This window comes from Alternaria ethzedia (assembly GCF_023757985.1).
Source record: "Alternaria ethzedia strain BMP 0044 chromosome Unknown scaffold_37, whole genome shotgun sequence".
Lineage (NCBI taxonomy): Eukaryota > Fungi > Ascomycota > Dothideomycetes > Pleosporales > Pleosporaceae > Alternaria > Alternaria ethzedia.
The window spans coordinates 172,939-200,390 of record NW_026056230.1 but is presented as its reverse complement, the minus strand read 5'-3'; the positions used below and the strand labels follow the sequence as shown (position 1 = coordinate 200,390).

General features: G+C 53.5%; 7 protein-coding genes and 1 non-coding gene across 8 annotated transcripts; 4 read left to right on the top strand and 4 right to left on the bottom strand.

Moving 5' to 3' along the window:
- Positions 1–1,438: 1,438 nt before the first annotated feature.
- J4E87_009650 (uncharacterized protein) lies at positions 1,439–3,215 on the top strand (the record flags this gene model as incomplete). The annotated part of the gene is made up of 2 exons (XM_049381224.1): positions 1,439–1,538; positions 1,624–3,215. 2 exons carry the CDS (start codon positions 1,439–1,441, stop codon positions 3,213–3,215), a joined length of 1,692 nt encoding a protein of 563 aa, XP_049229074.1.
- Positions 3,216–10,974: 7,759 nt separating this feature from the next.
- On the top strand, positions 10,975–11,079 carry J4E87_009649. The gene has a single exon. It is a non-coding gene; the product is annotated as a tRNA-Lys (tRNA).
- Positions 11,080–12,987: 1,908 nt separating this feature from the next.
- Positions 12,988–14,038, bottom strand: J4E87_009648 (uncharacterized protein; the record flags this gene model as incomplete). The annotated part of the gene is made up of 2 exons (XM_049381223.1): positions 12,988–13,918; positions 13,965–14,038. 2 exons carry the CDS (start codon positions 14,036–14,038, stop codon positions 12,988–12,990), a joined length of 1,005 nt encoding a protein of 334 aa, XP_049229073.1.
- A 149-nt stretch (positions 14,039–14,187) lies between these two features.
- Positions 14,188–15,197, bottom strand: J4E87_009647 (uncharacterized protein; the record flags this gene model as incomplete). The annotated part of the gene is made up of 2 exons (XM_049381222.1): positions 14,188–15,073; positions 15,124–15,197. The coding sequence occupies 2 exons, from the start codon at positions 15,195–15,197 to the stop codon at positions 14,188–14,190; spliced, it is 960 nt and encodes a 319-aa protein (XP_049229072.1).
- Positions 15,198–15,639: 442 nt separating this feature from the next.
- J4E87_009646 (uncharacterized protein) lies at positions 15,640–16,596 on the bottom strand (the record flags this gene model as incomplete). The annotated part of the gene is made up of 2 exons (XM_049381221.1): positions 15,640–16,198; positions 16,295–16,596. 2 exons carry the CDS (start codon positions 16,594–16,596, stop codon positions 15,640–15,642), a joined length of 861 nt encoding a protein of 286 aa, XP_049229071.1.
- Positions 16,597–17,418: 822 nt separating this feature from the next.
- On the bottom strand, positions 17,419–18,903 carry J4E87_009645 (uncharacterized protein; the record flags this gene model as incomplete). Its single annotated transcript, XM_049381220.1, has 1 exon — positions 17,419–18,903. One exon carries the CDS (start codon positions 18,901–18,903, stop codon positions 17,419–17,421), a length of 1,485 nt encoding a protein of 494 aa, XP_049229070.1.
- A 2,155-nt stretch (positions 18,904–21,058) lies between these two features.
- J4E87_009644 (uncharacterized protein) lies at positions 21,059–23,766 on the top strand (the record flags this gene model as incomplete). Its single annotated transcript, XM_049381219.1, has 4 exons — positions 21,059–21,500; positions 21,559–22,168; positions 22,215–23,449; positions 23,501–23,766. The coding sequence occupies 4 exons, from the start codon at positions 21,059–21,061 to the stop codon at positions 23,764–23,766; spliced, it is 2,553 nt and encodes an 850-aa protein (XP_049229069.1).
- Positions 23,767–24,865: 1,099 nt separating this feature from the next.
- Positions 24,866–26,478, top strand: J4E87_009643 (uncharacterized protein; the record flags this gene model as incomplete). Its single annotated transcript, XM_049381218.1, has 4 exons — positions 24,866–24,964; positions 25,015–25,140; positions 25,188–25,280; positions 25,330–26,478. 4 exons carry the CDS (start codon positions 24,866–24,868, stop codon positions 26,476–26,478), a joined length of 1,467 nt encoding a protein of 488 aa, XP_049229068.1.
- Between the last annotated feature and the right edge of the window lie 974 nt (positions 26,479–27,452).

The window sequence follows — 27,452 nt, the reverse complement described above, 5'->3', positions numbered from 1 at the left end:
GGAGTTGACCACACCGAAAGCAGCCCTGTCACCAGAGCGTGCGAAGGCTGTTCTTGACCGCCACGGAAGAATTGAGGATCCCGTGTTGCCGACCCCAGTGCGGGGGATTTGCGCAGACGATGCAGACGGTGCAAACGACAGAGTGTCGGATGCGGACCTGAAAACAGGGCTGTCGCGACGTTCACGAGTACCTGTCTCGTCGAGGGTGCCAAGTTGCCTGTGAGGCTGTCTAGCTGGTGTGGATGGGCATGAGGATTGACTCAGGGTCCAAGAGGCACAGCCAAGGGCGCAGCCATTTGGGCAAGGGAAGCACATGGGCTTCAAAGGCTAGACTCGTGCAGGGGGGAATGTCGGAAGAGGCGAGTTAGGGAAAAGAAGCGCCGCGCGGAAGTTTTCAGCTGCTTCCGCGAGCGCTAACGGGATGCGACAAGCAGCATCACATGGCGTGCATAGGTTTTCGAAACCGCTGAGTTAGCGGTATTGTATTACGGCGGCGTAACTTTCTCCCAAGGTTCGCCGGGCAGGTGACTTGTGGTGCAACGGGTCCGCCAGCGACAGCAGACAGTGCTACCAGTCAGCCAGGCAAGCCGACCATGGGCGCCGTAGGAGCAGAGGGTGCCGTGGTCAGCATGGCCCCGATGGGCTCGACGCAGCAGCGCGAGGGATGGGCAAGAGTCTTGAGGGAGGCGGTAGAGACAGCGAGTCAGGCAGTGTTCTGGAAGTACCAGCGTGCACGGCCTGTGTTGTTCAGATCATGTGCCTCCCCACGCCCAGGCCGTCACCACGCGGGCGACGACGCAGAGGTGGCATTCGCTGGCGCAGGTGGCGGCGGCCCTGGATGCGTTGTTTTGGAAGAGTGAATGCGGCCATGTCTCTGGGGGGCATGACGATGGGGACGAGGGCCACGAGCGTCGCAGAAACTGACTGAGAGGATCCATGGTAGACTCTGGACTCCGGGCAAAAGAGCGGTAGCCCGAGAAAGGCCGCAAGGGCATGGATCAAGGCTCTGATGGCAATCTGCCGGGGGAAGGAGCGCGTTGCAGGGGTCTCCTGTTAGTGTGGGTGCCCATCGCGCCTTCCATGTCGGCCCAGGTCGTAGGTCGTCGCTGCCCCCCTGCACCTTCTTAGTGGACCTTGCACGCACACCAGTACTTGGGCTTATACATACAAGATCCACTCCCACTTGCATGCCCTCTCTACATACCTCGCCCATAGCATTACACGCCTGCTCCCATTCACCCACTACGCTCTCTTGGAACTCCCCACATATACACCCATTCACTCACCACCGTCTATCCATGTATCTGTCAGCGCTGTAGCATCGCCGGCAACTCCTTCTGCTCGGCAACTCCATTGACGCACCCGGAACCTCATCGTCACTGACGCAAGCGGAACCACCGTTAACGAACTCCCCCTCAACCCCAACACAACGCCTACGATGCCTCTCCGCGCCGAACGGCCCATAGTGCGTGTCGAGCACAGCTCCATGCGCACCATCGAAACCCGCAGCACCGAGAACCTGTTCGGCCTCTGGTCTGGTGAGTGACATGCATGCCGATAGACACATGATACATCGCCATGATAGCATGTGAAGCGCACAACAGCGACTAACCCACCCTCCAGTATTTGCACGATGCTCGCCTGCCATGGAAGACGGCAAACGCTACGAGAACATGGCCTGGCGGTTGTGGTCCCGCGAGACCTTCTGCTGCCAGCCAGACCCCGTGGCTGCTCCCCAGTGGACCTTTCAGCGCCAGTTGTCGGCTAGCGCCGCGGACATGCCCGCGCTGTCTACCAGCGTCGCCTCCGACGACTCCAATGTGGAAAGCGCCATCATCACCACTTCCCGCTCTGATCTCTCGGCCGACCGCCCCGACCTGCGCCGCCACGACTCCGCTACCAGCCAGGCCCGCGGCAAGCACATGACGCCCATCGGTCTCGAGAAGGTCGTCAACTCGATCCAAGAGAAGAAGTTCATTGAGCCGCTCTCACCTCTGCCCGCACAGCTTGCCCCGCCTGTACCCGAGCAGAAGCCCGCCCAACACAACACCTCGCCCCCCACCACCGCCCGCCCCATCCCCGAAGCCTCCACCTCCACTGTAGCCACCACGGTGAACAGCGACATCATGAGCCCCGCCGTCAGCTCCGAAGCGAGCACCTCCACCGACGTGAGCGAGCACAGCGTCGTTCGCGGCTTCGAGCCTGGCCACATCTCCACCTCGGTACGGTCCACCACCAACCTGAACCCCACCCCCATCCTCAAGAAGACCTCCAGCTTTGTCACCAAGCCGCTGCCTGCCAAGGCCGACTTGAGCAAGAAGAAGCAGCCCATGTTCACTCTCGGTGGCTCCTCGGAAGAGGAGAACGGCAGCTCCTTCGAGGCCTACTCTCTCCAGCGCAGCTCCCTCTCACAGCAGCTGCGCAACGCCGCTCCCATGCGCAAGACGACCTCTTTCAAGAACGAGGTCAGCACCCGCACCTTCCACGACGTCTCCGAGAGCAGCGAGGCGGCCATTGAGACCGACAGCGAGGACGACGTCGACGAGAGCGCCATCGAGGACGAGGACTCCGACGAAGACGAGTGGGAAGACGACGACAACGAGGAGAGCGGTCCCCCCAGCGTTGCTGAGCACCGTCCCCTGTTCTCGCGCGTCGACTCAAAGCCCAACCTCACCTCCCGCCGTTCCCTACTCACCACCGCGCTTCACCAGGGTGACCGCGCATCAGCTCTTCAGAACGAAGCATCGCGATCATCGCCTGCTATCCGACGCTCTCGCACCAACGCACCCAACGGTCCATCGACCGGCAACTCTCCCCATGAGGACAAGGGTCTGATGATGCGCGAGCCGGCTTCCCGCCCAAAGCCCATCATCATGACCACCTCCAACGTTCACCCACCCGCCATGTCCCCGAAGACTTGCAGGAGAAACATGCTTACTTCAGAATTGACTGGCTCACTTCGTCAGAACCTGCTGTGGGAGAGGCAGCAAAAGAATGCCACCACCAACGCAGTAGCAAAGCGCGCACAAAGCGCAGTCAACCTACCAGCCCTCCGCCGGGCCATGACCACCGGCGATGTCAAGGGCCTCAACACCAACGAGCAACAAGCTCAAATTAGATCTACTACTTTCCGGGACGACAACAAGCCCGACAGCTCCTACAACCAGTTCTTCGACGGCGGCGACGCCCAAGAGTACCACCGCTCCGGATGGTAGCACTTCATCATCATTTCTTCACATTTGCACTTCTAGCGGCATCTATGGTTTGGCATTGGACCAAGGCGTTTTGTTTCTTCACTTTAGCGCTCTGCAGGCGATGATGGGTTATGATCCTCCCAAAATCTTCTGATACCACCAGGGCATCGATTACGCCCAATGAGGCTACGAATTTCTTTCCTGCAGTTATCGGACAATGGGTGCTTCTTGGTCTGAAGACGGGTTACGGCTCACGCCTATTTGGTCTGTACTATCACCTGCACTGTACTTGTATCGGACTCTTTGCCCGACCCATTATACCCCGGCATGGGACGGCTCCACGGAGCTGTTGAACCACAGCAACACCTAGCTTGGAAATAGCAGGTGTTTGCCTAGATACCTAATGATAAAAAGCGGATTCTTCACTATCTCACACTCCTACATGATGCCTACAGTGACTGTGGCGGCAAGGCCATGCACTAGGCCGATGTACCTCGAAGCCTCATTGACTCTTTAGCTGTCACCTGTTCCGGGGTTCGAGGTCCCAACAAGACGCATGTTCGATTGTAAAGAGCCACTTGTTTGGCAGGTTCCTTTACCGCTCTTCTGAACCACTCCAAGCTAGCTGCCTAAGAAGCGCTTATGCACGCTTTGCTGTAGGCTTCATGCAGTGCCGGATCGCACCACCACCACACTGATTCCCCCCGTTACATCTGCCGCGCCTAGAGGGCACGCTGTCTGTGTCACGATGGCGATCAGCCTGGTCATTGTTTATTGATGATATGGCGAAACTTGGATCTGCAATAGCCGCGACATTGCTCGTCGCTCGTCACAGCCCAAAGTCAAATTGGACTGAGCCGCGCCGCCCTTGCTTCGGCCCGGCTTCCTGTTCACCGTCACGAACTCTGTGTGCCTGACATGTTGCTGCGCCGCTGCTCATCACAGGAGATCACCAAGGGCATGCGGTACTCGAGGGCGCTGCCCCGTGAGGGCCTACCCTTGCGCCATATAGGCCAGGGCGCAGGCAACGTGCATCGTGCGTGCATCGTGGCGAGCACACCCACCCTCCGTCGTGCGTCGTGGGATCGCGGGCGAGACTCGACGGCTGCAGACGCCGCTCAGCCTTATGACTCGAGCTGCGAACTCAACACCAACAGCTGCCCCCGCGCAACGCAATCTCAACGCTCGCGGTTTCAGCAGGGCAGAGCACGAGTCGGGCGGCGAGGCTTTTCGCAGACACTGACACTGACAATAGTGAGCGACGCCACTACGTCATGCTAGCTGAAAGTTACCGCACTTCCCCGCGCGCCGTTTTGCTCCTGCTCCAGGCGTCGTCGCCCTCGCCCTCGCCCCTCGCTGCTCAATATGCGTTGCATCAGCATCACTCAACCACCATGCAAGCCTTGCCAGATGACTCCGGGAAGCGGCCTCGCCAATCGTCCCTCGGCCGTCACTCAGCAATCATCACCACCGGATTGCGCGGGCTCAATCAGCGCAGCGCAACGCGGCCCCGGTCGCTCCAGCAGCTTGCATTGTTGACGCTCACTATTACCACTGATTTCAAAGTCCTCTGATCATCCGGATGCTAAAAACAACATTCATCCCTGAAAACGGCGGAAGGCGACGCTCTATCAGGCACCCGCAGCGCTACCCCGCGACCAAGTCGGTCTGGAGGTCGATGCGTTGGCATATTAGCGCCTGCGAGTGGTCATCTGAAGCCAGCCTTGACGAGTCAACTTGGAGATGCTTCAGCCTCATGTACGAGGAACTCCGCCACGCCAAAGGGCTCCCTGGCAATATCTGGCTCAACCGCTTACATCCCTCGTCCTGTGACTGTGATTATCGCTTCCGTCGGCGGCTTCGGTTCAGTATCACTCCAGGCCTCCTGTCTCCGCAGTCTCATTTGCTGCCCCCGTGGGGGTCCCGTCACATGAACACCTATCGTCACACTTTGGTGACGTCCCTTCTCGCCAATGCCGCTGCGTGCAGATCTGATGTCTGCGTCTGCCTACGCGTCGAACGGATCTCGGGATGCTGGTGTCGCTGAGGCGAAGCAGAGACAATCAATTGCCGCTGTGCAGGACGCCATTCTCCGCTGATCAGGTCGGCGAGAGCGCCGTCAAAATGTCGTGCTTGAGGTCGTGGCCGCGGAAGTCTTTCCCATTGCCTGGATGTAGAGTCCCACACGCAGCGCCATCGTTCCGTCAATACTTCCCGCATTACACATACTTTAATCACAATACTCGGCTTACGCACCTAATGTACGAGAGGATTCGGTCATACCAATGGCTTATTGGCCTTGAATGCAGCCATTGGCACTGCCCATAGTCCAGCAGGGCACATGGGAGTAGCAACACCAGAACCAAGGCACTACGACTTCTCCACGCCAACCTAGGGAAAAACTGAACAGCCTGGAGCCTACGTTGCCGTTAGGCCACCTACTTTGCAAGGTTTTGGGTCAACGTAGTCTGCAGACCTGTTCAGTTCTTTTCTTGTATGAGGTGTCTCTGTCGTTGTAGTGACATTCTCTTTGCTTCCTGTCGATTCTCGTCACTAGTCTTCAGCCGTACCCCGACCCTCTGCCTACACATCAGCCTAGCGGTACACCATCATGCTTCATCCGGTGGTATTCTTTACATCAGGCACGCGGTGCAAACGGCACCCCACAATCTACTTTTTATCAGTTCAACCGTCATATCACTAACTCGAAATAGTAGGAGCAGACACAGGAACACTTGCGCTTTGACTGTTTACAGATGCATCACCTGTCTCCAACACGTTTGAACGCCAGCCATCCCCGCTCAAACCTCAAGTCTTGCCAGCGCATCGCCCAAGCGCGCTCATACCGTCTGTTGACCTTCACGATAGTTGGCTATTAGTCGGTAAGATCTTCGGCAGTGGCTCTGACTCCGGGACATTGCCCTAGCCTAGCGTCAATTACCCCAGCCTTCGCTGGCATGTTTCAGTCAACACCATCGCGATATGAAAGGGCCGTTTGACGACAATCAGGATATTTACATTCCCGAATGATCGCGATCTCTCGATCGTGTCTGCGATTAACGGGCGCGTCAGGTTGATCACGATCAGTCTCATGATGCCAGGGCAGACCTGCAAAGATCGAGATCAGGCATGCACCATCTTTTTTCCGAAGTCTCGGTAGATGGACACCTGCTCCACTCCATAGAGACGCCACGGTAGTATGCAGCCCTAAATCACCCACATGTCCATCGCATTCACGGATGTACGTCATTGCTCACCAGCCTCTTTTGTCGCCCTGACTTCTCTAACGTTATGAATGGAAACGACAACAGCGATCTTGCGGTTTTCGCCGTGCTGATGCATGCTCTAGCCTCCAGCTATTGACACAGCAAGCCGAGGCATTTGCATGACTGCGCTATCGAAGCTCAACCAACTTGGGGTCCAAGAGGCGGGGGAGACATTGCGCTGGACAAGCGGAACAACCCCCGGCCACTCTTCGACAACACCGAGGCTTCTCAAGATACGAGCACATGGACACCGTGCTGCTCCTAGCACTGCCCGTGAAGATGGACGGTCCTCATGCCGCGCAGAGACCTGTTGCGACAAGCTTCGATGCACGCAGCCATGACGATGTCGAGAGTACCCCGGACATTTGCTAAAGAAGGTAAGTCGCGATGGCCAACCACCACGAAAAGCAAGATGATCATACGCAACGGTTATCACGAACCAAACAATAACACGGCGATCTTGAGACTTGAGGCAAGCATGATGCAAACCGTTTCTCAGGAACGGCACCCATTGAACCGGTGCTGTGCGTTAAATCTACGATTCGATCGAGCGGCGAGTGAAGACCATGGTACGCTACCGGTAGAACCAAACCTTGGAGACTATCCCCAGACCCCAGATTTACGTAGTATCGGATGGCGCTCCCGGAAACAGCATAACGCCGCCCAGTATTTGTTACATCCCAATTTCTTTTATCTGCTGTTTCATTACACGTCTCTGCAGGGCTCAAGTCTGCCAGAAGGTTCGGGAGTTCGTCGTGGTCAGCTGTCTCCTGATCTTGCAGCGGGCACGTCTTCCCCGCCGTCGTCGCAGGCATGCGCTTGCTGCTTCAGCTCTTCCCACGCGACGCATCCTTGCGTAGCGTGCGCCTCAGCAATAAGTTGCGTGCGGCACCGCTTTGCTCACCCATCAGCTTACAGACATTATCAAGAATCTGGTGACTCACTATGCTGCGGAGCAAGGACGAGCCTACTACCAGAAGTCAGCACACTATCGACAGAGGCCGCCTCGGGTATCTTCGGATACTCAGACGTTCGGCGCAATACAGCTCGGATGAAGCACTTTCCAGAACTCATTTTGCGCATCATGCCTTACTGCCTTACCTCATGATCTCCCTGGTCTGCAGACCCGGCCCCGCACGTGTCAAAACAACGAAGATGGACCGAAGTACCCTGAAAATCAGACAGTAACAGTCGGCGAGAACACCGCTCCATGGCGCGATTGTCCACCAATCCGCGTTCTTGCTATCTCGTGCCGATTATATCGCGGAACGTTGCTTAGCTTCCCCACGAACGCCGCTTACCCCGCAAGGACTCAAGTCGAGCGGTTAGCTAAACAGAACAGGCAATTCCCGCCCAAGCACTGATTCACGACTGACAAACAGAGTTTGGAGCGAAGGTTTTGAGATGTCAGGTGTGCTGTTGAAACTGTGGAACTGGTGGTTACACTTCCCCAGACTGGCAACCCCGGACGTCGCAGGTTGCTCAAATCCATACGTGTCAAGGGTACCACTCCACACGCCCCGTAACTTCGACCCTCGACGCGAAGACCCTTTTCGCATCAGTTGCTTCCATGGTTGTTCGCTGCATCAAAGATGCTGTCATCAATGCGCCTCACTTGCCAGAAGCCGCGAGATCCTGGTCACGAACCTGTTACAATCTGGAGACAATGGGTCGCAACACATCATGGGGTAGAAAGCATATCCCTTTTCTGGGGTGAACCTGCTCGAGCTTCGTCATGGAGTTTGGGATCCATGACGTACACACCGGATCCAATGCAGGTACCAAGGCCCAAGACGTCGATCATGAAGTTACTGGATTGGGTAAACCGGGTCAAACCTCTCCCCCAGGCAGGCTAAATGCAGAACACTGGTAAATTACAGCGCGAAAGATATGTCTTTGTCAGCCTCAGGGTTATTCAGCTCCCCAACACGAGACATGTTGCGGCAGGATTGTTGGCTTGCTTCAACAGAGCTGCTCATACGTCACACAAGAAATCCAACAAGATCGCGCTGACGAAATAGCGATGGTAGTTTGCTGATTGGCATGGCTAGGCCTAACCACCAATATCGATGTTTCTCTCAACAAGACCTCTGGTGCCCGCAAGTGGTGTGGAGTCGTTATCGCCAGCGCCAACAGCCCCTCCGCTCCACCGGATCGATTGGCTGCCAGCGGATCTCAGCCCTTTTCGCCTTTTGCCATCGTCACACACAAGCGAAGATTTTCTAGAAGCCCCAGAGAATATTACATCGTTTACGCCTAGAACTAATTGGCCTCGCCGCACAACAAGCTTTTTTATACTTCCTGTGGCCATTAGAGACGAGTCTTCCGTATTCGGCACTCGCGAGGCTGGCGACGCGTTGACGCGCATGCGTGCAGGGTGTTGAATGTATCGATTGAGCTGATTCATGCGTCATTGTGTTCGCATTGGGCATGGAGTATGCACAAATCACACAATCGTATCCATTTCCTCATGAACAGCGTCACTCATGCGCAGCTGTCGACGCTGCAGCACATTCATGTCGGTAAATCCGACGGACGCTGACTTGCGAACGCATGCATGCATGAACCGAGTTTCACGTGCCAAACCTGCGCGGGCGCGCATGTGTGCGGTGCTTGCCGAGCTCCACCGACACGCAAGCAACGCAAGTTCACGAGCGCAGCCAGGGTTATTGTTTCAACGGAATCAAAATGGCAGGTACGTACCTGCATTGCTACCCAAAGCACTGTTACATCGGACGTGATATCTGCACGAGTCTGAATGAAGAGGAGTTTTTTCTTTTCTTTAGTTGGTTTTGCAAGTCACATTGTCATGATCCTTCCCCATCAAAGTAAAGCTCGCATGCAAACTCTCGGTTTCTACTCGCTCTACAAGGATCAATATCTCCACCTGGGGGGCGTAAATCCTCGCATAGTTCCCGTTGTCTTTTGCTGTCACATGTCTGGCTGTACTCCGCAGTTAAGGGTTGCAGATGCGCGGACGAGAATAATTCTCAATCTCACCCGTACATTTCCGACAAAAAGGTCCACTGTAAAGCGCACAACGAGTAGTTCCCGCGAGTCCAGAACTTCTCGGTTATTTCTGTACATGTGGATATGGCATGGAGTTGAAATGCCATGTTCCATGTCCGCAGCTGACAGCGTCTGCGACCCACAACGGTGAATGCTCGGCTCGAGCCTCTCGAGTATCTGAGCCACAGCCATTTTTCACCGCCACGCAAGCGGTGGTTTGGGGCAAGCAACGTTACACCGGTATCAACTTACTCGCAACGAGTCTAGTTTATCTTTCTTTCGTTTAGACTGCGATGGATGCTAGTGGGCTACTGCTTCCGGCATGGTAAGACAACGATAGTCTATCCTCGGAGGCTCGGCTCGGTTTCTCCAGTCCCAAGCGAGTAGAACCATAGCCCTACAAACCACCGATGCCAGCTAACCTCCGATGCGATGCCTCCGGCTTACGCCTACCTACGCTTAGACAACGTGTTCGGCGTATCGAAAAACAACGGCAACTACCCAAGTTTCCCAGCCTATCCCAATCCTCCCGAGAATAATCGCGCGAGGAATCGCATGTGGCATGTACTCTCACGCCCTTCTAGACTCTGCATTAGCGCCGCTTCGAGAAGAAGCATCACCCTCGCATAACGCAGACTGCATACATTACAACCACCAACACGACCTCCGCGCCGCTAGTTCACCGGCCGGGAATATGGAAGCTTGTAATCTAAGCCCATCGCGAACCACCGTTGCCATCGCTGTCTCACGTCGACTCCGAGGTGGCTGGACTGTGGATACAGCAAAGTCTTTGCTTCGGAGTCTTGCGACAGACTATCGAACGATAGATTGTGTAGGAACTCTGTCCGTGCCGACTCCGAACGAATGATAGGTCAGACGATGGGAATTGACACTACTGGATATTGGATATGGAGGCGGCTGGTATCGGGGGTCGGAGGAAGGTGCTGAGGCTCTGCGGGTACGTGCATGACCGCCGATGTGGGTCCTGTTGGTGTCGCGGATTGAGCACTCAAGTGTGTTCGCTTGGGTGGTGTGTAGGGTTTGGGTGTAGTGCTGACGGCCAGCTGTGAACTGTTGAGGTATTGTATTTTTTGACGGTGAGCATGTGCGTTTTTGTTACACGCAGGGGTAAGACTGCGATAGCGAAGGTGGCATGTGTTGTGATGGATGATGTATCTGTGCCTGAGGCTGGGTGTGGAAGGTGTGTAGTGGGGTGTAGGTATTACTACTTCTGCGTTCTGTTCGCGCGTATTATTCACTTGTAGCATTGCCATGTGTACATGCCATGTGGTTCGCATATCAACATAGTGGTCGCTCTATGCTGGAATACCTTCCTCAAGTGTAGCCGTATATCGGCCGAAAGAAAAAAACTCTACCCTACCTTTACCATGCCCAACTTGAACACCTCACACCAGATGCTACAAGCTTCTTGAGCCCTGATGCTTCAATCCAGCCCTCACAACAGTAAATGAGTACACCTTAATTTTCCCGAAGCCAATATATCAGCCCGGCTAGCTCAATCGGTAGAGCGTGAGACTCTTAGCTTTCACGTCCTAAATAGACTCGATTGGTTCATCTCAAGGTTGTGGGTTCGACCCCCACGTCGGGCTTACAGTTCACACATTCGCCTTGGATGTGTCGAGAACCTTTTTGGCGGTTAAGGGTGATAATATTGTGATTTTGATGTTTTTTTAGGCTTGGGTGGATGCCAAGAACGCGAAGCGAGAGGAAGATGTTAAGCAGCAGCGGAGAAATGATAGAACACTAGAGAATGTATGACTGCTGTACGAAAGCAGTGGGAAGAAGGAAGCGGGTCGATATGGTCGTCGCTGGGTCTGATTCATGATGTGGCATGTATAGTACTGTCTACATCGTGCGCCGACTACGAGCACTGACAAGTATAGGAAGGCTATCTAATACTACATGCTTTCATGACTTTGCTCCCACAGCGTAGAGTTTGGAGAATATCAAGAGAACGAATCTCGCGTCACTAGATCGGGCGATGAAGTGGTGATGCTTGTTAGAAGCGACAACATCCATCAGATGACGCTATGTTATGTCCCCTTGTATTGGGATTCGTCAAAGGTTTTATACTGTGTTCGTACGTGATTCAAGTTCTCTGCGCGTATTCTCTTCTTACTTGCAACTCAAAACCCTTCCTCTCGTTAGAACGCATGTCGCAAACACAATCCTCTTGGAACTTTTCGCGAGACCATGTGTGAGCCGCCTACTTCGTCTTCTGATCGTACGACACGAAGTGGGCGATATCTTGTAGCAATCCAAGTACTGCGCGAAGAAACATCCAGCGAACAAGTTCAGTTCAAGTTGGGGGTTTTTGGTGAGCACTCACGACAGAAGAGCGTTGTGTAGAAGAATGGACATTCTTCTACTCTATCTACTATCTACACCGACACCACAACTTCCTCCGCTTCTCCGCTTCTCCAACCCTCCATCCATCTCCATCCATATCAAAACCCCCTCCCATCCACCCCATCTTCCCTCAAGTACATGTCATCACGACTGGCTACCGTTCCCAAGTAGGTGGGACAGATCAGCCAAGATGCGTGAATCGGTGTCTTGTCAATCATGCCAACCTTGCTCATTCCTCCGAGTGTGCGAAAGAATGAGCTGGATGGTCATGAAAGCTTCTCCCTCTCCCTCCCACCCTCAGCAATGGATCAACAATCCCCTGCGAGAAGACGCCTTCTCGCAGCTTCTCGCGACTGACGTAGCCGTCAGTAGCCCAAACAGATGAACCGCCGACGCTCCCAAGTGTGTGGAATTGTCAGCCAAGGGATCCGTAGATTCTTGTCTCAGTCAAACCACGCACACCGGCGTAGCACTGCCGTAGCAGCTTTTGCGTACGCCCCGAGTGTGCGATAGTATGAGCTGAGAGATTCAAAACAGCTTCTCCGTGGATAAGCGACACCCATAAGGATGTGTAGGTATGGGTTCCGATGAAAGTGTGTCCATTGAACCCCGTAAGGTCGCAAAGCTTGTCCCTAAGGCCAAGCGACCGCCGTAGCGGTATGACCTTGAACCACCTCACTCTCTCACGTCAGCGCGAGAAAGCGAGGAGTAAAACCGCAATTGGGTCGTCTATGCGAACAAGAGCGACGATTGCAGTTTTGAGTTCAAGGTAAGGAAAAGAAACAAGGTGGGAGGGAGGGGGCAGGCGAGATTATATAGCCAGTGTGGGCGCGCGGCGGGGGATTGATCCGGCGCCGGGGCTGAGTAATGGGTGGCGATGACGCGCATTGGAAAAGTCTGGAAGGGTGTGGGCGTTCTGTTTGCGGAAGGAGCGTGAATTTGCGGTCACTGGCGTGGTGGTGAAGGTGAGTGACCGGGCAACGCGGGGACGCGCCGACGACGACGCGCGCAGGGAAAGATCAAGTGAAGGGGATCTTCAGGTTCGTTCGATTTCAGCCAGGAGACGACAATAACATAATACAGTACAAGGGAATAACATTTGGTAGATGTAGCCGTCCGGCTGCCCTTGTGGGTGTTGTGTACTTCGTCTAATCAGGCCTGATAGCCTCCAGCTTATCCTCCCATATTTGAGAAGTAAGCTCATCCCTTCGCATTTCAAGCGGCCCCATACTGGAGAACATTACCGATACCCTACACTCCCTATCTAGTAGATCTTGAATCTTCGGAAACATTTCCTTCAGATCCGTCAATACAAATCGCCTGTAGTTGTCGTGATACGTAGGAAGTGACGTAAAAGCTGCATCAAAGTCGAATATAACGCCCGTTAGCTTGGGCATGTCTTTGAGATTATGGAGATCGCCGGTCTTGATGTTAAATGCTTTCTCTTCTCCCCTGTATATAGAGAGGACGCTCTCCGTTGTCGTAATCCTGATGATCTTGATATTGCGCACCCACTCACGCGGTAGTACGCCGTAGCCGAAGCGCGGATCGTTGAGGAAGTCCGGGATGAGACGACATTCGACGAAGGAGAATGTTGTAGTGCGGTACCAGGCCTCGATAAGCTCGGAGTAGAAGAGCTTGCCGGAGTAGTCATGATCCCAGAGGTGCTCGTAGGCAATATTGGTGCGGTTTGGGAACCCTGCGGGGACCATGGGCGTGACACCGATTTCGGAACAAAAGAGGAAAGATTTCAGTACCTCCTTATCAATCCTCACGATCGACTCCCCAATGATGTATTGGTATATCATGTCGCGAAGCTCGCGGGGTAGTTTGTCGCAGACCATAGTGCAGATAGGGAGACACTGCGCCGCTGCATACCGCGTCATACGGTGGTTGATCTCACTAGCAATATCCCGGGCTTCTTCCTGGAGTCTGAACATCCGTTGGTATCGACCGGTTTCGTGAGAAGGCTCCTTGACTGGACAACTGTTGCGTAGACAGAAGATATGATTCTCGGCGTTCAATTCTCCGACGCTCGCGTCTATCGTCTTCTTAAGGACTTTCAGCTTCTTTAACTCGCTGTTGGAGGTCAGCTATTGTTCTTTCTCAACAAAATGGCGCGTACGTTTGAAGATACTCCCGATCTTCATCTTGAGTTGGCGTTACTCCTGTGACGCTGCTGTCGATGCTCACTGACATGATGTTTTGCTCTCAACTTGAGTGTGAAATTGAAGAAGTGATAAAGAGTGCAGGTGTTAAGTGGTACTGCGGGTCTGCTATACGTGAAGAGGTATAAGCGGAACACGCTCGTGATGCCTAGCGGTGACACGTGCGCACAGCTTTCATTATCATGTCCCGACTATCCCCTCCGACGCATTGATCGCCTCATGGAACTTCTTGGTCCATTCTTCCACAGTAGTCTCCTCGGGTACCACCACGAACTTCAAGTTCAACTCAGATCGAACTATGAGTTTGAACCGCAAACGATGCAGTGACAGCAACGCTGGAAACATGTATGCGGCGTGTTGAGCGCATGCCTGCGCATCATGACCGTCATACATATTTTCAATGAGATTCTCCAATATGATCGTAACAATCGGGCACGTCCTGTGGAAATGCCTGAGCAACTCGAGCCTCTCCGCAAACTCTTCCTGCTCAAACGTTTCGCCACCGATCCGTACCTTGATCTCAAATCTCTTGATGAATCGGGGCGGGTTCAGATTGGTGGACCATCGCAATCTTCTAAGAGATCTGCAAATGAATTTGGGATCGATGACAAGGAAGGTCGCATTCCGGTACCACGCTTTAACCAGTTCGAGCCTAATTGGGTCGTCCTGAGTGAAGTAGCCGGGAGTCAGTAGCCAGGTGTCAGACCGGCACTTTAGGTTAGCTTTGCTAATACCCTTAATACTTTCGTGTCCGCTGACTTCATGGTCTTCGTCTAATTCCACTCGTTGGCCTTGGAAGAGGAACCCGTATATCGCGTCGCGAAGTTCTTGACAGAATCGCTTGCGTACTTCCTCGAGCAACGCACGGCAGCGCGGCGCTTCGCGAGACCTGATGCAAGTGTCTACCTCGCATTTGGTTTGCTTGATGATGGTATTCGCGACGCCGTCTGTCTTTCCAAGGACTGTTTGCTGTTCAGTGGTCAAGAGCGCAGGCACGTCTGCGTCGTTTTCCAATAGCCGGACAGCGTATGAAAGCCTTTTGGCGTTTTCCAATCGGAACGATGCTCTGGTCGATGTCAATAACTATCTCGATCGTAAAGGAAGCGTATTACATACTCTTTAAGGTAAGTGTTCATCTCATCCTCGGAATCTTCATCATACATGGGGTCCCAGAGATTTGAAGGTTCCATCTGGGCTCTTTTCGCTCGTTAGCTACCAAAATTTGGAGGACTGTCATTGCTACTCACTGTTGCGCCATCTCGTGTCAAGCAGTATAGTCAATCTCCAAGATGTATTGTTGATTCTGTGAACGAGGAAACCTGTGTGTTCAAAGCTCGGTACACAAAAATATTGGGGAAGTACGAAGTTAAGTCGCAAAGGTGACGCATCCAAGCTCTTTCGGCTTAGCGTCCGATGTGACCGTGTTATACTTTGGTTGTTAAGATGAGATTTCATTGAGAACCATGGTTGCGATACACTAGAGTCAAGGCTTACATTCGATACGTGCTGGCGTTCGATGGCCCATAGCACCAGCATGTGACGCATTTAATCAACAATTTTCCAGTTAGTGCCGTTTCTTTTTGAGCGAGTCGTGCAATACAAGAACTACGTTGCTCGCGGCTGTTCCAAATCTTATCCTTCTGATTCGTCCATATCATCCTCTTGTGACCCGTCTGACTCATCCTCGCGTGATTCATCCGAATCATCATCTTGCAGATCACCTGAAAAGTAGTGCTGTGAGCTATCCGAGATATACTTCTGTGACGCATCTTCCATCTTGTCCTGCATGTCGTCCCAGTCCGGATAATGTCCACTGTACTCTTCTTTCCAGAACTTTATGCGAGCCTCTTCAACAGCTGCTTCAAACTTCTTCGTCCACCCTTCCACAGTAGTTTCTTCAGGCTCAACTAGAAATTCCAGGCCCCTTTCAGAACGCACTGTCACCTTGTATCCCTTCCTTCTCAGTTCAACCAAGTCTGGGAAGAGGTAGGCTGCACTCTGCGCATACGCTCTCAATGGCAAAACTTTTGCGTCTCTGAAGTTTGGGTAGTAAATGAGGTCGTTTACGCAGATCGTGATTTTTGTATGCGCTTTGTCGAGGAGGAGCAGTGACTTGAATCGCTCCAGGTAGCCGGTGTGGTCGACAGTATCGGTTTCAAGAAATATCACCAAGGTGACGTGGTGTAGTAAGCTGAGTGGCTGTAGTCCAGTACTCCACGGAAACTGAAGGAGAAAAGAATTCATGATGGAGGGATCCATAATCCCAAATTTTGTAGTTTCAAACCACCCTCTAGCCAAATTTTCCCTGATGACAGCGTCATCAACGAAGTAATCGGGCTCTAGAAGATAGCGGTAAGGGATGCGCCTTGTATTTCCCGATTCGAGGCAGGCATCAACGTAGCACTCGAACTTTTCGTCCTCCTCCGCCAATAGACGAGCAGCTGAGTCCTGGAAAATGAAGCCATATATCATATCGCGGAGCTCCTGCGGAAGGGGTTTCACTTTCTGCAATATCTGATTGCACGGGGCAGCTTCATGCTTTACGATCTGCTCGTCAACATCGGCTCTGAGTCGACGGATCGCGTTCATAATGCTGCAAGCAGCCGCGTGATAGGCGGCCAATTCCTCCTTTTTCGCATAGTTTAGTACTGTCCAATTGTGCTTGTGGGTAAATCGATGGAGAGATCTCAACTGTTTCAGTAAGATCTGGAGCTGTCTTGATGCGCTACTCGATGTTAATATTGCCAGATCACAACGAAACGCTACCACTTACTCGGCGATACTGAGATAATAACCGCGCGTAGCAGGACCGACATCGTCATAATCGGGAATCACCGGCGTCCCTGATCGACGCCTTGTCGTTCGTTAGCTGTTGGGATCTATTGGACTGGAATGGTGGCTTACTGTAGTGCCATCTCGCAACGTAGTATAGCTAATACTTCTTGCTATTTCCAGGACAGGAGATGTCTGCAGGTATAATTTTAATGAACAAATATATCGGGCGAGACTGCGAGCTTAAGTAGCAAGAATGGGGCAGCCAAATTCGTTCGCATAGTCGAGTTGGGGTTCCGGTATTACCATTCACGGCGTCGTCTTGTACCCTTGATCTGATTTCACCACCTCCATCCCATGGTATCGCAACGGCTCAGAGTCGGCTCGCCACTTACACCTTCCGCAGCTTATGCGACTCAGATATGGAAAGACGCGCTCGGGTGAGCATCGTCGCGACTCCAAGAGCGACGGCAAGACCTGCCAGACCCGGAATTTGATCATGGATGTCTGGCGATGTGGAAAAGAGTACTATGCAACTCAAGCAATTTGGCGCATGCGATCTCGAATAAATGTTTCATGTATGGTAAGTTGCGAATCTTACAAAGCAAGCTGCGTACCTAGATGTCCACCGGTATTTGATCAATACTCCATCGCATCCTCAAACAAACCCCGCAACTGCTCCCTCTCAGCATCAATATTTTGCATCTCCAAACTAGGCGCCAGCATCAGCACTCTCGCTTGCGGAATGGTACCCTCAACCAGCTGATCCAAATGCTCCTTCCCGAACCCAAGCGCCTTCAACCCACGTGGCTGGTCACCAAGCTTGACCAAGAACTCCGCGAGCGCCTCACTAAGTACTTCTCCCGCGCTCTCTGCTTTGACATTCGAGATATCGACACCAAATGCTTCTGCCGCCGCCAAATGTCGCTCCGGGTTTGATGCACCGGTGAACTTGAAGACTGCAGGCGCGGTTACTGCGACACTGACACCGTGGGGGATGATGGTGTGGTCGACGTCGTAGCCTGAGTGCTTGTATCCAGGGTTCTGGCCTGAGATGGGGTACGACATGCCGTGGCAGAGATGTACACCTGCGTTACCGAAGCCTACACCAGCGAGTGTCGCGGCTAGCAACATCTGCGACTGGGCCTCGTGGTCATCGGGGTCTTTCACCGCACGGGGCAGGTACTTGACTGTGTCTTTCAAGGCCTTGAGAGAGAAGATGTCGGAGATGGGGTTTGCACCCTGGTAGGCTGGTCGGTTGAGGGGGTTGGTCGGTCGTGGAGTGCGCTCGTAGTATGGGATTGCGGTCCACGATTCGAGAGAGTGGCACAGTACGTCGAGACCTGAAGATGCGTGGACAGCAGAGGGCATAGTGCGTGTGTTCAGCGGGTCGACTATGCCCAAAGTGGGCTTCAGGTTGCGATGCGCGATACCAGTCTTCGCTCTCTTGGAAACCAGGTCGAAGATAGCAGTTCCAGTCGTTTCAGAGCCAGTTCCCGCAGTTGTTGGTACAGCGATGAGCGGGAAGAGCTTTGACGGAATGGGCATTCCTTTGCCCAAAGGCGCGTTGACGAAGTCTAGGAACTCTGCGTCGGGGAAGGTTGTGTACAAGTTCATCAGCTTGGCTGTGTCGATGACACTGCCGCCACCAACAGCTAGGTACGCATCTGGTTTCCATGGCTTCGCGAAGTTGATGGCTTCCAATATGCTGTGGTCCTTTGGCTCTACTCTGACCTTGTCAAAGATTTCGTATGTCACACCTTCTCTCTCCAGACCTTCAATGACCTGCTTCATCGCGTCTAGTTTCCTCACGTTGGGGTCTGTGACGACCATGACGCGCTTACTGCCCATGTTCTTGAAGTCCATGCCAACTTCCTTTGTACATCCCGGCCCAAATCTTATGCTTGATGCCGCCATCTCAAACGCATATTCCTTTTGTTGGGAGTGATCGAGGGGTGTTGCGAGATGTCGTCGTGCTTGCTGAACAGTAGACGGCGATTGGTGGTAGTTGGGGTTCGAATGGCAGGGACATGATGGAGGATGTGTGTATTGTACGGTTCGAAGGAGGTTGAGTGCGCGAGCCGCGCGAGATGGCGCAATGCGAATTGCTGTTGAGATCACCATCGTGAGCAACGGTTCTTGTTGTCGCGTTGTTCGGTTGTGTGGAGAAATGCGGGGAGGCGCGTGCCAATTCGACCTATTGGTAGCACGTCAATGGGATTAGCAACACAGATATGTTTGCTGGTATTGTATGATGCTCTGGAGGCCAATTCCTATATGTATAGCCCAATTCGGCACCGAGCAGTGTGTGGGGAGATAGGGCCGTTCTCCAGTGCTATGCTGCCCACATTGCGACGCAGCTCGACCTCGGATGACAGCTGAATTTAGCCACATTCGGTATTCCGAAATGTGGGGTAAGCAATTGCCGCCTCCAACTTAGATCGGAGATAGATCCTATTCACTATTTTTGCTCTAAGGAGCCTCCAACGCGTCTGCGGCGCTGAGGCCGACCGGAGGTCTAACGTAGACGAGCGGATATTCAAGGGTCGCAGTATGGGTCGGTCCGACGTCATCAACGTTCGTTGACACCTGCCCGGGACGGTTCTTCATCCCAACCACAACATGACACCAACATCACAACCCTTTTGCTCTGTTGACCGCCGATTGCCATTTTGTTTCGAAACGCGATAACCAAAGAGGATTGGGCGGCCCCAAAGGATCCAACCTCCTCCATTGTTGGAGGCGCCAACCTCCTGCATCGTAACCAGCCTCACAGGCCTCAAGAGACGTCCAACGAGTGACTACCAACGACCTGCTGAACGCGCGCGCTTGCAGTCATTGTCTGAGCCTCGCACAACTTGTTCGGTCCCAACTGCATGTCTTCCCCATACTGCAGGGTGCCACGCTCTCCTTGCTTTTTTTGTTGCACAGACGATTCATCGTCAATGTCATGATCAGTAGCGTTACCCATACCATGGTTGGCCACGTGGTTGCTGTAGCCCGGAGTGACGATATCTGCGGCTCGTACTGCAGGACAAACCTGAACACGAAGAAGCTAACAGTAGGCTCACTGAGGCACAGCAAAGAGGGCTGATTTCCACAGCTTGTCACCGCGACTGGTTCGCGAGACATCTCATGGCCCCGAAAGCGGCGGGTCGATTATCCGGTCCGCTCGGTTGGCTGAGCGTGACACTTGAGTCCACAGCCGGTTCATTCGTTCCCCATTCCTTCACATTGCATACGCGCCCGCATAAGCGCCCAGGGGCTTAGTCCAACCCACCAATCTGAGCCATCACGATGGATAGAGGGTTGTGTGTTGGAGTGCCTAGAAAGCTGCTTGCACGCGCAGAGCCGCGATGAGAGGCTCGGTACCCCATATTCAAGTGTTTCAGATTGCTCAAAATGCACCCGAAGAGGAATGCATTTGTGGCTTCCGCATGGGTGCGGGATCACGACTATGTTGCAAGGATGTCACGTCCTCGGTTCGGTAAACATCATGTGGTTCTGCACCCTGGAGAACTCCAACAATAGACACACCACTGCATACGGCACGGCACATGCAACAGGCAAGGCATTTTCGAAGACGTATGGAATAGCAGTCATTCATACACTCATACCTGAGCACCAGATAAGATCTTGAATCGAACATGTTCAACATCGAGCCGTTTTACCCCAGCACCTAGCGAAGGGGGCGGGGAGATTATAACCTGGCGGCCCACGGGGTCAAGAGCGGCTCATCGCATACATCGATTGGGCAATATCCGCTGCGCGAAAGCTTCATTGGTTCGTTCAATCAGAGTCCCGGGTTTAGCCCAGTTGTGTGTTCCTACCTAGGACTCTTGCCGACATTGGTAGACAGCCGCGCTTCAGACCCAGCTTCCTCCCACTTGACGCCACGTTATCTGCACGTAGTAGCAACAATACATGGCGGTCTGTGCCTTATCGTGCCTTACGAAGGGGCCAATGAGGCCCTTGTTTTGCGCCAATTGAAACGGCATGGCTGTACGCTGACTTCACGGTTGCCGTGCCGTATTTGACGAGACATGGCCTGTAAACGGGCGCAGACCCCGCGGGGCACACACACCGACCAGACGGACAACTCATGCTTCGGGCTTGGTCACGAGAGGCTGATATGATACGCCGCTTCCCCTAACTATTGCATTCGGTCCTTCGCTCACTTTTCGTTGTTGTTCTTTCTTGCTCGTTGTTTGCGCTGAAGTAGATGCCGGCGAGACTTTGCCAGAGTGTCGCCGAAGCCAACCCCACTCGATCGCCAGCTATGAGCGTCCAGCTGCGCATTAGCAGCTCTCAGGAACGGCGACCCACAACCTTTCGGGGCAACACACGACGGTTACTTCGTTTGAGCGACGTTCCGGATTCGCCTACAACGACTGGTGATGTTTGCGAAGCGGTCGAGTCGGATGGGCGAGCGTGCTGGGTCGCGCTCCCGTCGAGCGCGGACGACATTTGGTGCTACAGGCACCACGACGAGTGGATGCAGATGACATTGCGATGGAGTCGGGTCCATAAGGATGCTGAAAAGATGATGGTTACTGGATTGGATGCCGCGAAGCAGAAGATTTTGAAGTTGCGCCAGTCGGTTGATCTCAGGCGGCAGATCCAGGATCGCTTCTACCCTCGCGGCGGAGACATCCAAGATTACATCAAGTGGATTCACAAGATGGAGAACGACGTCAGGGCTCTCGCTGATGCACTACTGAGTAAGTTTCTCCATCATGCTTCCTATGTTGGGCGTAAACTGACATGTTTGTAACGTAGTGTCGAACCTCAACCGCGGCCCGACTCCAGAGACACCTGGGATCCATACTACATCGCCTCATCCAAATCATCGCAACAAAGGGGAGAAGATTATGATTCTTCGGTCGCCTCTGGACCCCAGGATACCAATGAACTCGCTGAACGGTCTACCCGACGATGGCACCATACTTGTGTTGAAACACTTTTATCTGGACCTTTGCGCCGACAGCATACGTCGGCTGTACACCATTGTTCCCGACTTGGACGACTCGCAAAGCTTTCCCGATTCACCTGGCACCAATGATAAGACAGGTCCGGACACCGGCACGGAAATCATTCGCGCTTGGTTTCGCATCATGGTATTAAACGATAGCGAGGCTGCAACACTGGAGCATGCGACAAGATCGAAAGGCATACACGAGTTTCTCTCTGGTTGTCAGGCTAGTCAGCTCGAGATGTACTGTGACTTTTTCGAGAAAGCGTGGCGCCCACATGCTGTCCAATACCTCCGTGTTGCGATATGCGCGCAAACGCTTGCAGGTGGTGACATCAAGACCATCCAATTGCTTGGAGGCACGATACCGAGCACCACCGAAGGTTTGAAGATGACCAAGCCATGTTGGGATATCCTGTAAGTTCACACTATACCTATACAGGCATCAACTAACAAGTCTCAGTCATCGCTGGTTCCCTACACTACTCACACCATGGACACTCGCTAGTATCTGCTCGAACTTTGAAGACTACACAACTATCTGCAAGCTTCTCATGCTGAAGTTGTACAACAATCATTGGTATGACCCCAAAAGTATACTGGCCGAATGCGCGACAGGTGTGTACATGGGATTCATACCAACGAGCAAAGGGGACTTCGGATCAAACACGGGTCTCAAGCAAGAAGATGGGAAATGGATTCAGCGCCAGTCGCGCAATTACTTGTGTGGCCAGATGGCAATAGGACATCCTTTGACGGCAGCCTTCCTCAATGAGCTTCGTAGACGAACTGCATCGCTGTACCTCGTCGTATACGAAGGTACGCATGCAGACGCTACCGTTCATCCGACCGAGCCGGATCTCTTCATCAGTCGCCATCGTTCTGCGACAAGCCTAGATGAGCTGGACGCAGTCGACTTCACGACTACGCTTACCCTGGAAGAGGTCAAGAACCAGCTGCGTATGAGGAAGACATCTATGTACGATCCCATTGTTGTCGACTCCTGGCAGTTCATCATCATAGATCGCGAAGTCGGACTGCCCTTTCGGTTGATCGATATCGTACAAGATACCTTGCTAATGTTGGTCGGAGACCCTTCACCTCGGCAGATGGCCAAGCGTGTCATACGCGAAGTCATTCCGTCCTCAGTGCAAGAGATATACTTGGAAGAGATCCAGATCGAATGCTCCTCCGAGCTACGGTACCCACCGCCTGGTGAAATTCAGCACGAAGGCAACAGATGGCGCACATACGACCCAGACCCAGTGATCATCGCCAAAAAGCAAAGCTTGACGACGTTGCAGAATGTTTCTCGAGATGACAATCGCTTCATCCGCCGCACAATAGAGGACATGGAGCGTTACGGCATCATCAGCCTTGCATCTGAGTACGAAGAGCCTCAGACTCGTCCTCTTATTGTACAAGGCGCGGATGGCGCGCCTGATCTCTACTTCCCTTACGAGGACAGCGCTACGAGAGCTGAAGGCGAGCAAACGCCAGCGCTACCTCTGCCGTCAAAGACTTGTCTCACCGACTTCGCGCTGGCCTACAAGCTGAAGCATCCGAATGCGATAATGGCCAAGGGTTCGATACAGACACACTACTGCGCATGGCCCATGCCGGCAATCAAGAGTCTAGGCAAGAGTGGTCTGAACTTTGCGACGTGGGAAGGTCATGTCTACCGCTGGAACGCGATGCGTACGTCTCTTCCTCTGGCTCTCTTCTAACATCGACTAACACATATCCCAGCATTCGACCGCCCCTCTTCCGCAAACGCCTGGCAATACTACATCCAGCACTTCCTCAACTCCAAATACCCCTTCGTCATGTTCTACCTGACCACCTTCGTCATCTGCGCCACAGACCAAGATGACGCAGATCGCAAGACGACAACGATACTAGAAGAGATGGAAGACAGAGGGTGGAGAGTCACTCTGCCGAGGCTGCACGAGTGGACCAGCGATGTCGATGAGCTGAAGTTGGAGAAGCTGTATAATGGCATTCACCCGGCGTAGATGCAGGCAAAGATACATGGTGATAGCTTTTCTTTTTTGGGTAATTTCAAAGATTTAGGTTGGCTCGGGTGGTGTATGGCCTCAAAGATGGTGGTTTACGGATGATGAAACGATATGCGGGCATTGGGAAATAGGCTTGTTTACTTGGGATTCGGTCTTTAGCGTTTAGCGATGTTGCATACCCCTTTCGATAGCATTGCATGTCTGGCGAGTACAGGATCTAGTAAGGTGTAGTTATGTATTGAATGAACACAGTTCCAGCATATGAGTTGTCTCAGTATGACGAGTCCAGAGGGCGCTTTCCTTCCTCCTACCCGCTCTGGTCAGACACTGGCAACCGACATGCAGCCAGAAAAGTTGACGGCATGACAAATAAGCACCCCTCGTAGAGCCACACCAGACTCCGAGTTCCAGTTTAACTACCTCTCTACAGGGGTATCACGACCTTGGAAGTTTTCTGCTTGACCCGAATCTCAGCCTAGCGCAATGTTGTGCTCGTTGAAGGCCTCGGAGCGTCTGCCGCTCCTCGGTGCTAATGTGGGGGTACTATGGCGTTGGGCGGAGACCCTGACAACCCTCTCACACTCGGGCGCAATGGCATGAAGCCACGATACGTCAACGACCTTGAATGTAACCATGTGGTCAGGGTGTGTCCCGCGATCACCCCTAGGATCGTGGCGCAGCAGCGCTCCAAACCCATTTCCTGGCGTAGATCCCGCGTGGATCTAGACTAAAGCTGCGAGCGTTGACGTCACAGGGCCAGCCAAAACCCTCATGGCACCCTGCTTCTCCGGCATGTGTGCGTGTCGATCTAGATGCGCCCACGGCAGCTTGAATCAAACTTAAACCCCTCCCTGGACCCTGATTTTACCCTGGAAAATAATCCTACTGAACCAGATATCTTTATTATAAAAGTTTCCCTCGTGCAGCATACGACACGGGCTCATTTCCGGAAGCACGCGAACCCCGCCTTCACCAACCAAATCTCGCTAGCCGCGTCGTTCGAGCTTCACAGCAACAACAACGTTACCTCCTACACGTGCGAAGACACGTTCCACGACTGCACCTTGTTTCTTCAGTATCTCGACACACCTGCAATATGTCTGCGCCCACCTCTGCCACGAGTGAGATGCCCACGCGCAGCCTCACCAACCGATCTGCCGACGACGATGCCATCCCAGGCGAGGACACTTCAGAGGTGAGTAGTCTGTAGACCGATGAAAGGGAAAGCTTCTAACACGTCTTCAGGTCACGAAGCTCTTTGCGGAGCGATTGCAAGCTTGGAAGCACGCCGTCGCCTACCTCGAGGATTATGTCACAGCTACCGAGAAGACGAACCACGCACACGGCAAGGAGTATGAGCGCGTCTTGAAGGTTGGTCGACTCAATGCGATAGTGATACAGCTACTGACGTTGAACAGACGGTCAAGGATCCCCTGAAGGAGGGCCACCATTTCGATCAGTCGCTCGGTGGTATTGCGGGCATGTTCGAGAACATCAGGTCCAACACCCAGGTACGACTTCTCCCACATCAGATACCGAGTCTGAGACTAACCATGGCAGGGCATCTCCAACCAACACTACGAGACCGCAAAGCAGCTCAAGGGCGCCGTCCTCCCCATCTTCGACCGCCTGCACACCGAGATCAAAAACAAGAGCAAGGAGCTCACCAAGGGAGCTGGCAAGGGCAGTAAGGCTGTCGACAAGGCTCGCCTGCACACCCAGAAGCAGATTGAGCTCCTTGGCCAGCACACGGCAGTCTTCGACTCGCACAGCGGCAACATGAAGGCCACCGACGACCCCTACATCCTCCAGCGCGGCGTCAACCACCGCCTGCACAAGCAAGTCCAGGAGGAGAACAACAACCGCCAGGACTTGATCAGTGTGCAGAACTCATTCGCCCAGTTCGAAGCCCACATCATCCAGACGATCCAGTCCGGCATGGGCCAGTTCCTGCAAGTCGTCAACACGCAAGCCGAGCACACCAAAGCCGCATACGGCGACATGGTCGGCACCTCCCAGCGCATCCCCCAAGACTTCGAATGGAACGGCTTCATCCAGCGCAACAACACGGTGCTGATCGACCCCGCCGCCCCCGCCCGCACCCTCTCCGACATCAGTTTCCCCAACCAGAACCACCGCGCGACGCAGCCCCTCATCTCCGGTTCGCTCGAAAAGAAGGGCAAGATCATGCGCTCCTACGACACAAACTACTACGTCGTAACCCCTTCCAAGTTCCTCCACGAGTTCAAGACAGACGACGACTTTGCTAAGGACCCAGTCCCCGAACTGTCGCTCTATATTCCGGATTGTATGATCGGTGCGGTGAATGGACAGAAGTTTAATGTCAAGGGCAAGGATGTGTCCAAGGGGAAGATCGGCGGTGCGTTCTCCATGACACATGAATTTGCGTTCAAGGCACACACGCCACAGGCTGCGGAGCAGTGGTGGCAGGTCATCAGCGGCGCAGCGGGTAAAGTCACAAACGACGTTCCCACCAGCCCTGTTTCTGGCGATACTAGCCCCCAGAACATGTATCCGGAGGAGAAGACTCAGCCTGCTCCTATCCAGACCACGGGTCTGGAGGGTGCTGGTACTAACTCGACTGACCATGCTGTGAGCGGTGGTACTAGTGCGCCTGCGAGTGCGGTGCCGGGTAGTGCGACGACGGCACCGGGGAGTGCGGTTCCGGGTGAGCCGGGGAAATACTAGTGGAAAAGTCTCATGATCGCTACGTGTACGTCTGATGAGGATGTGGATGTTGGGTCGAAGGTGACGCTGTGGTAGGTGTGCGTTGATGGAGAGGCTGTGAGGTGAGACGAGACGAGACGAGGATTATTGGATGCGGATATATATACATACCCCCTTTTGCTTTGAATAGTACTAATACATGATAATGCTTTTGTACATATCCTCGATTTGCCTTGTGTTGTAACATGATGTAGAGTGGAGTGGAGTGGAATGGTCAATCGAACATCTGCCTCACATTCAAATTCACCCGTTTATTCGCCATCCACCCCCTCCACGCTTCATACTGCCCTTCTTCCTCTCCATCGTCTTCTTCCCCCCTCTGTGCTGACGCAGGCCAGTCTTGAAGATACTCAGGACACGTCCCCGCTACTATCGCCGGAACCCCATGCCATGCAAACCTAGACTCCCCACTCATATACACCACACTCCCTGATCTCAGTCTCAGCGTTATGATCTTCTCCTCTGTCTTTTCTCCTCCTTCTCCTTCCTCTTTCTCTTCTGTCTTTACAGTGCTTGATGTACTTGATGTACTTGCCGTACTTGACATGCCCAACACAAAAATCGCATCACACCCCAAACTCACACTAACAAGTCCCGTACTACTCATTTCAGCGACGTCGCGATGCACACTCAGTGTATCGCCTGGAGAATACAGGTTCACGATCGCGGCTTCTGCTTTCGTTTCTGGATACAAGGATTCCAACAGGCCTTTGATACCGGGAGGGAAGGGTGGAGGCGGTGTATCTGGATATCTTTTTGCGGTCCAGTCGTATTGGCCGCCTAGGGTTGTCCAGCGCAGCTTTTTGTTTAGGAGTTGGGAGATGGAAAGTGGTTTGTGGATGGAGGGGGAGAGGGGGGTAGCGATGGGAGTGGGGGAGTGCGGGGGGAGGGAGAAGAATGAGGAGGGGGATGGAGATGAGGGGGAAGAAGAGGAT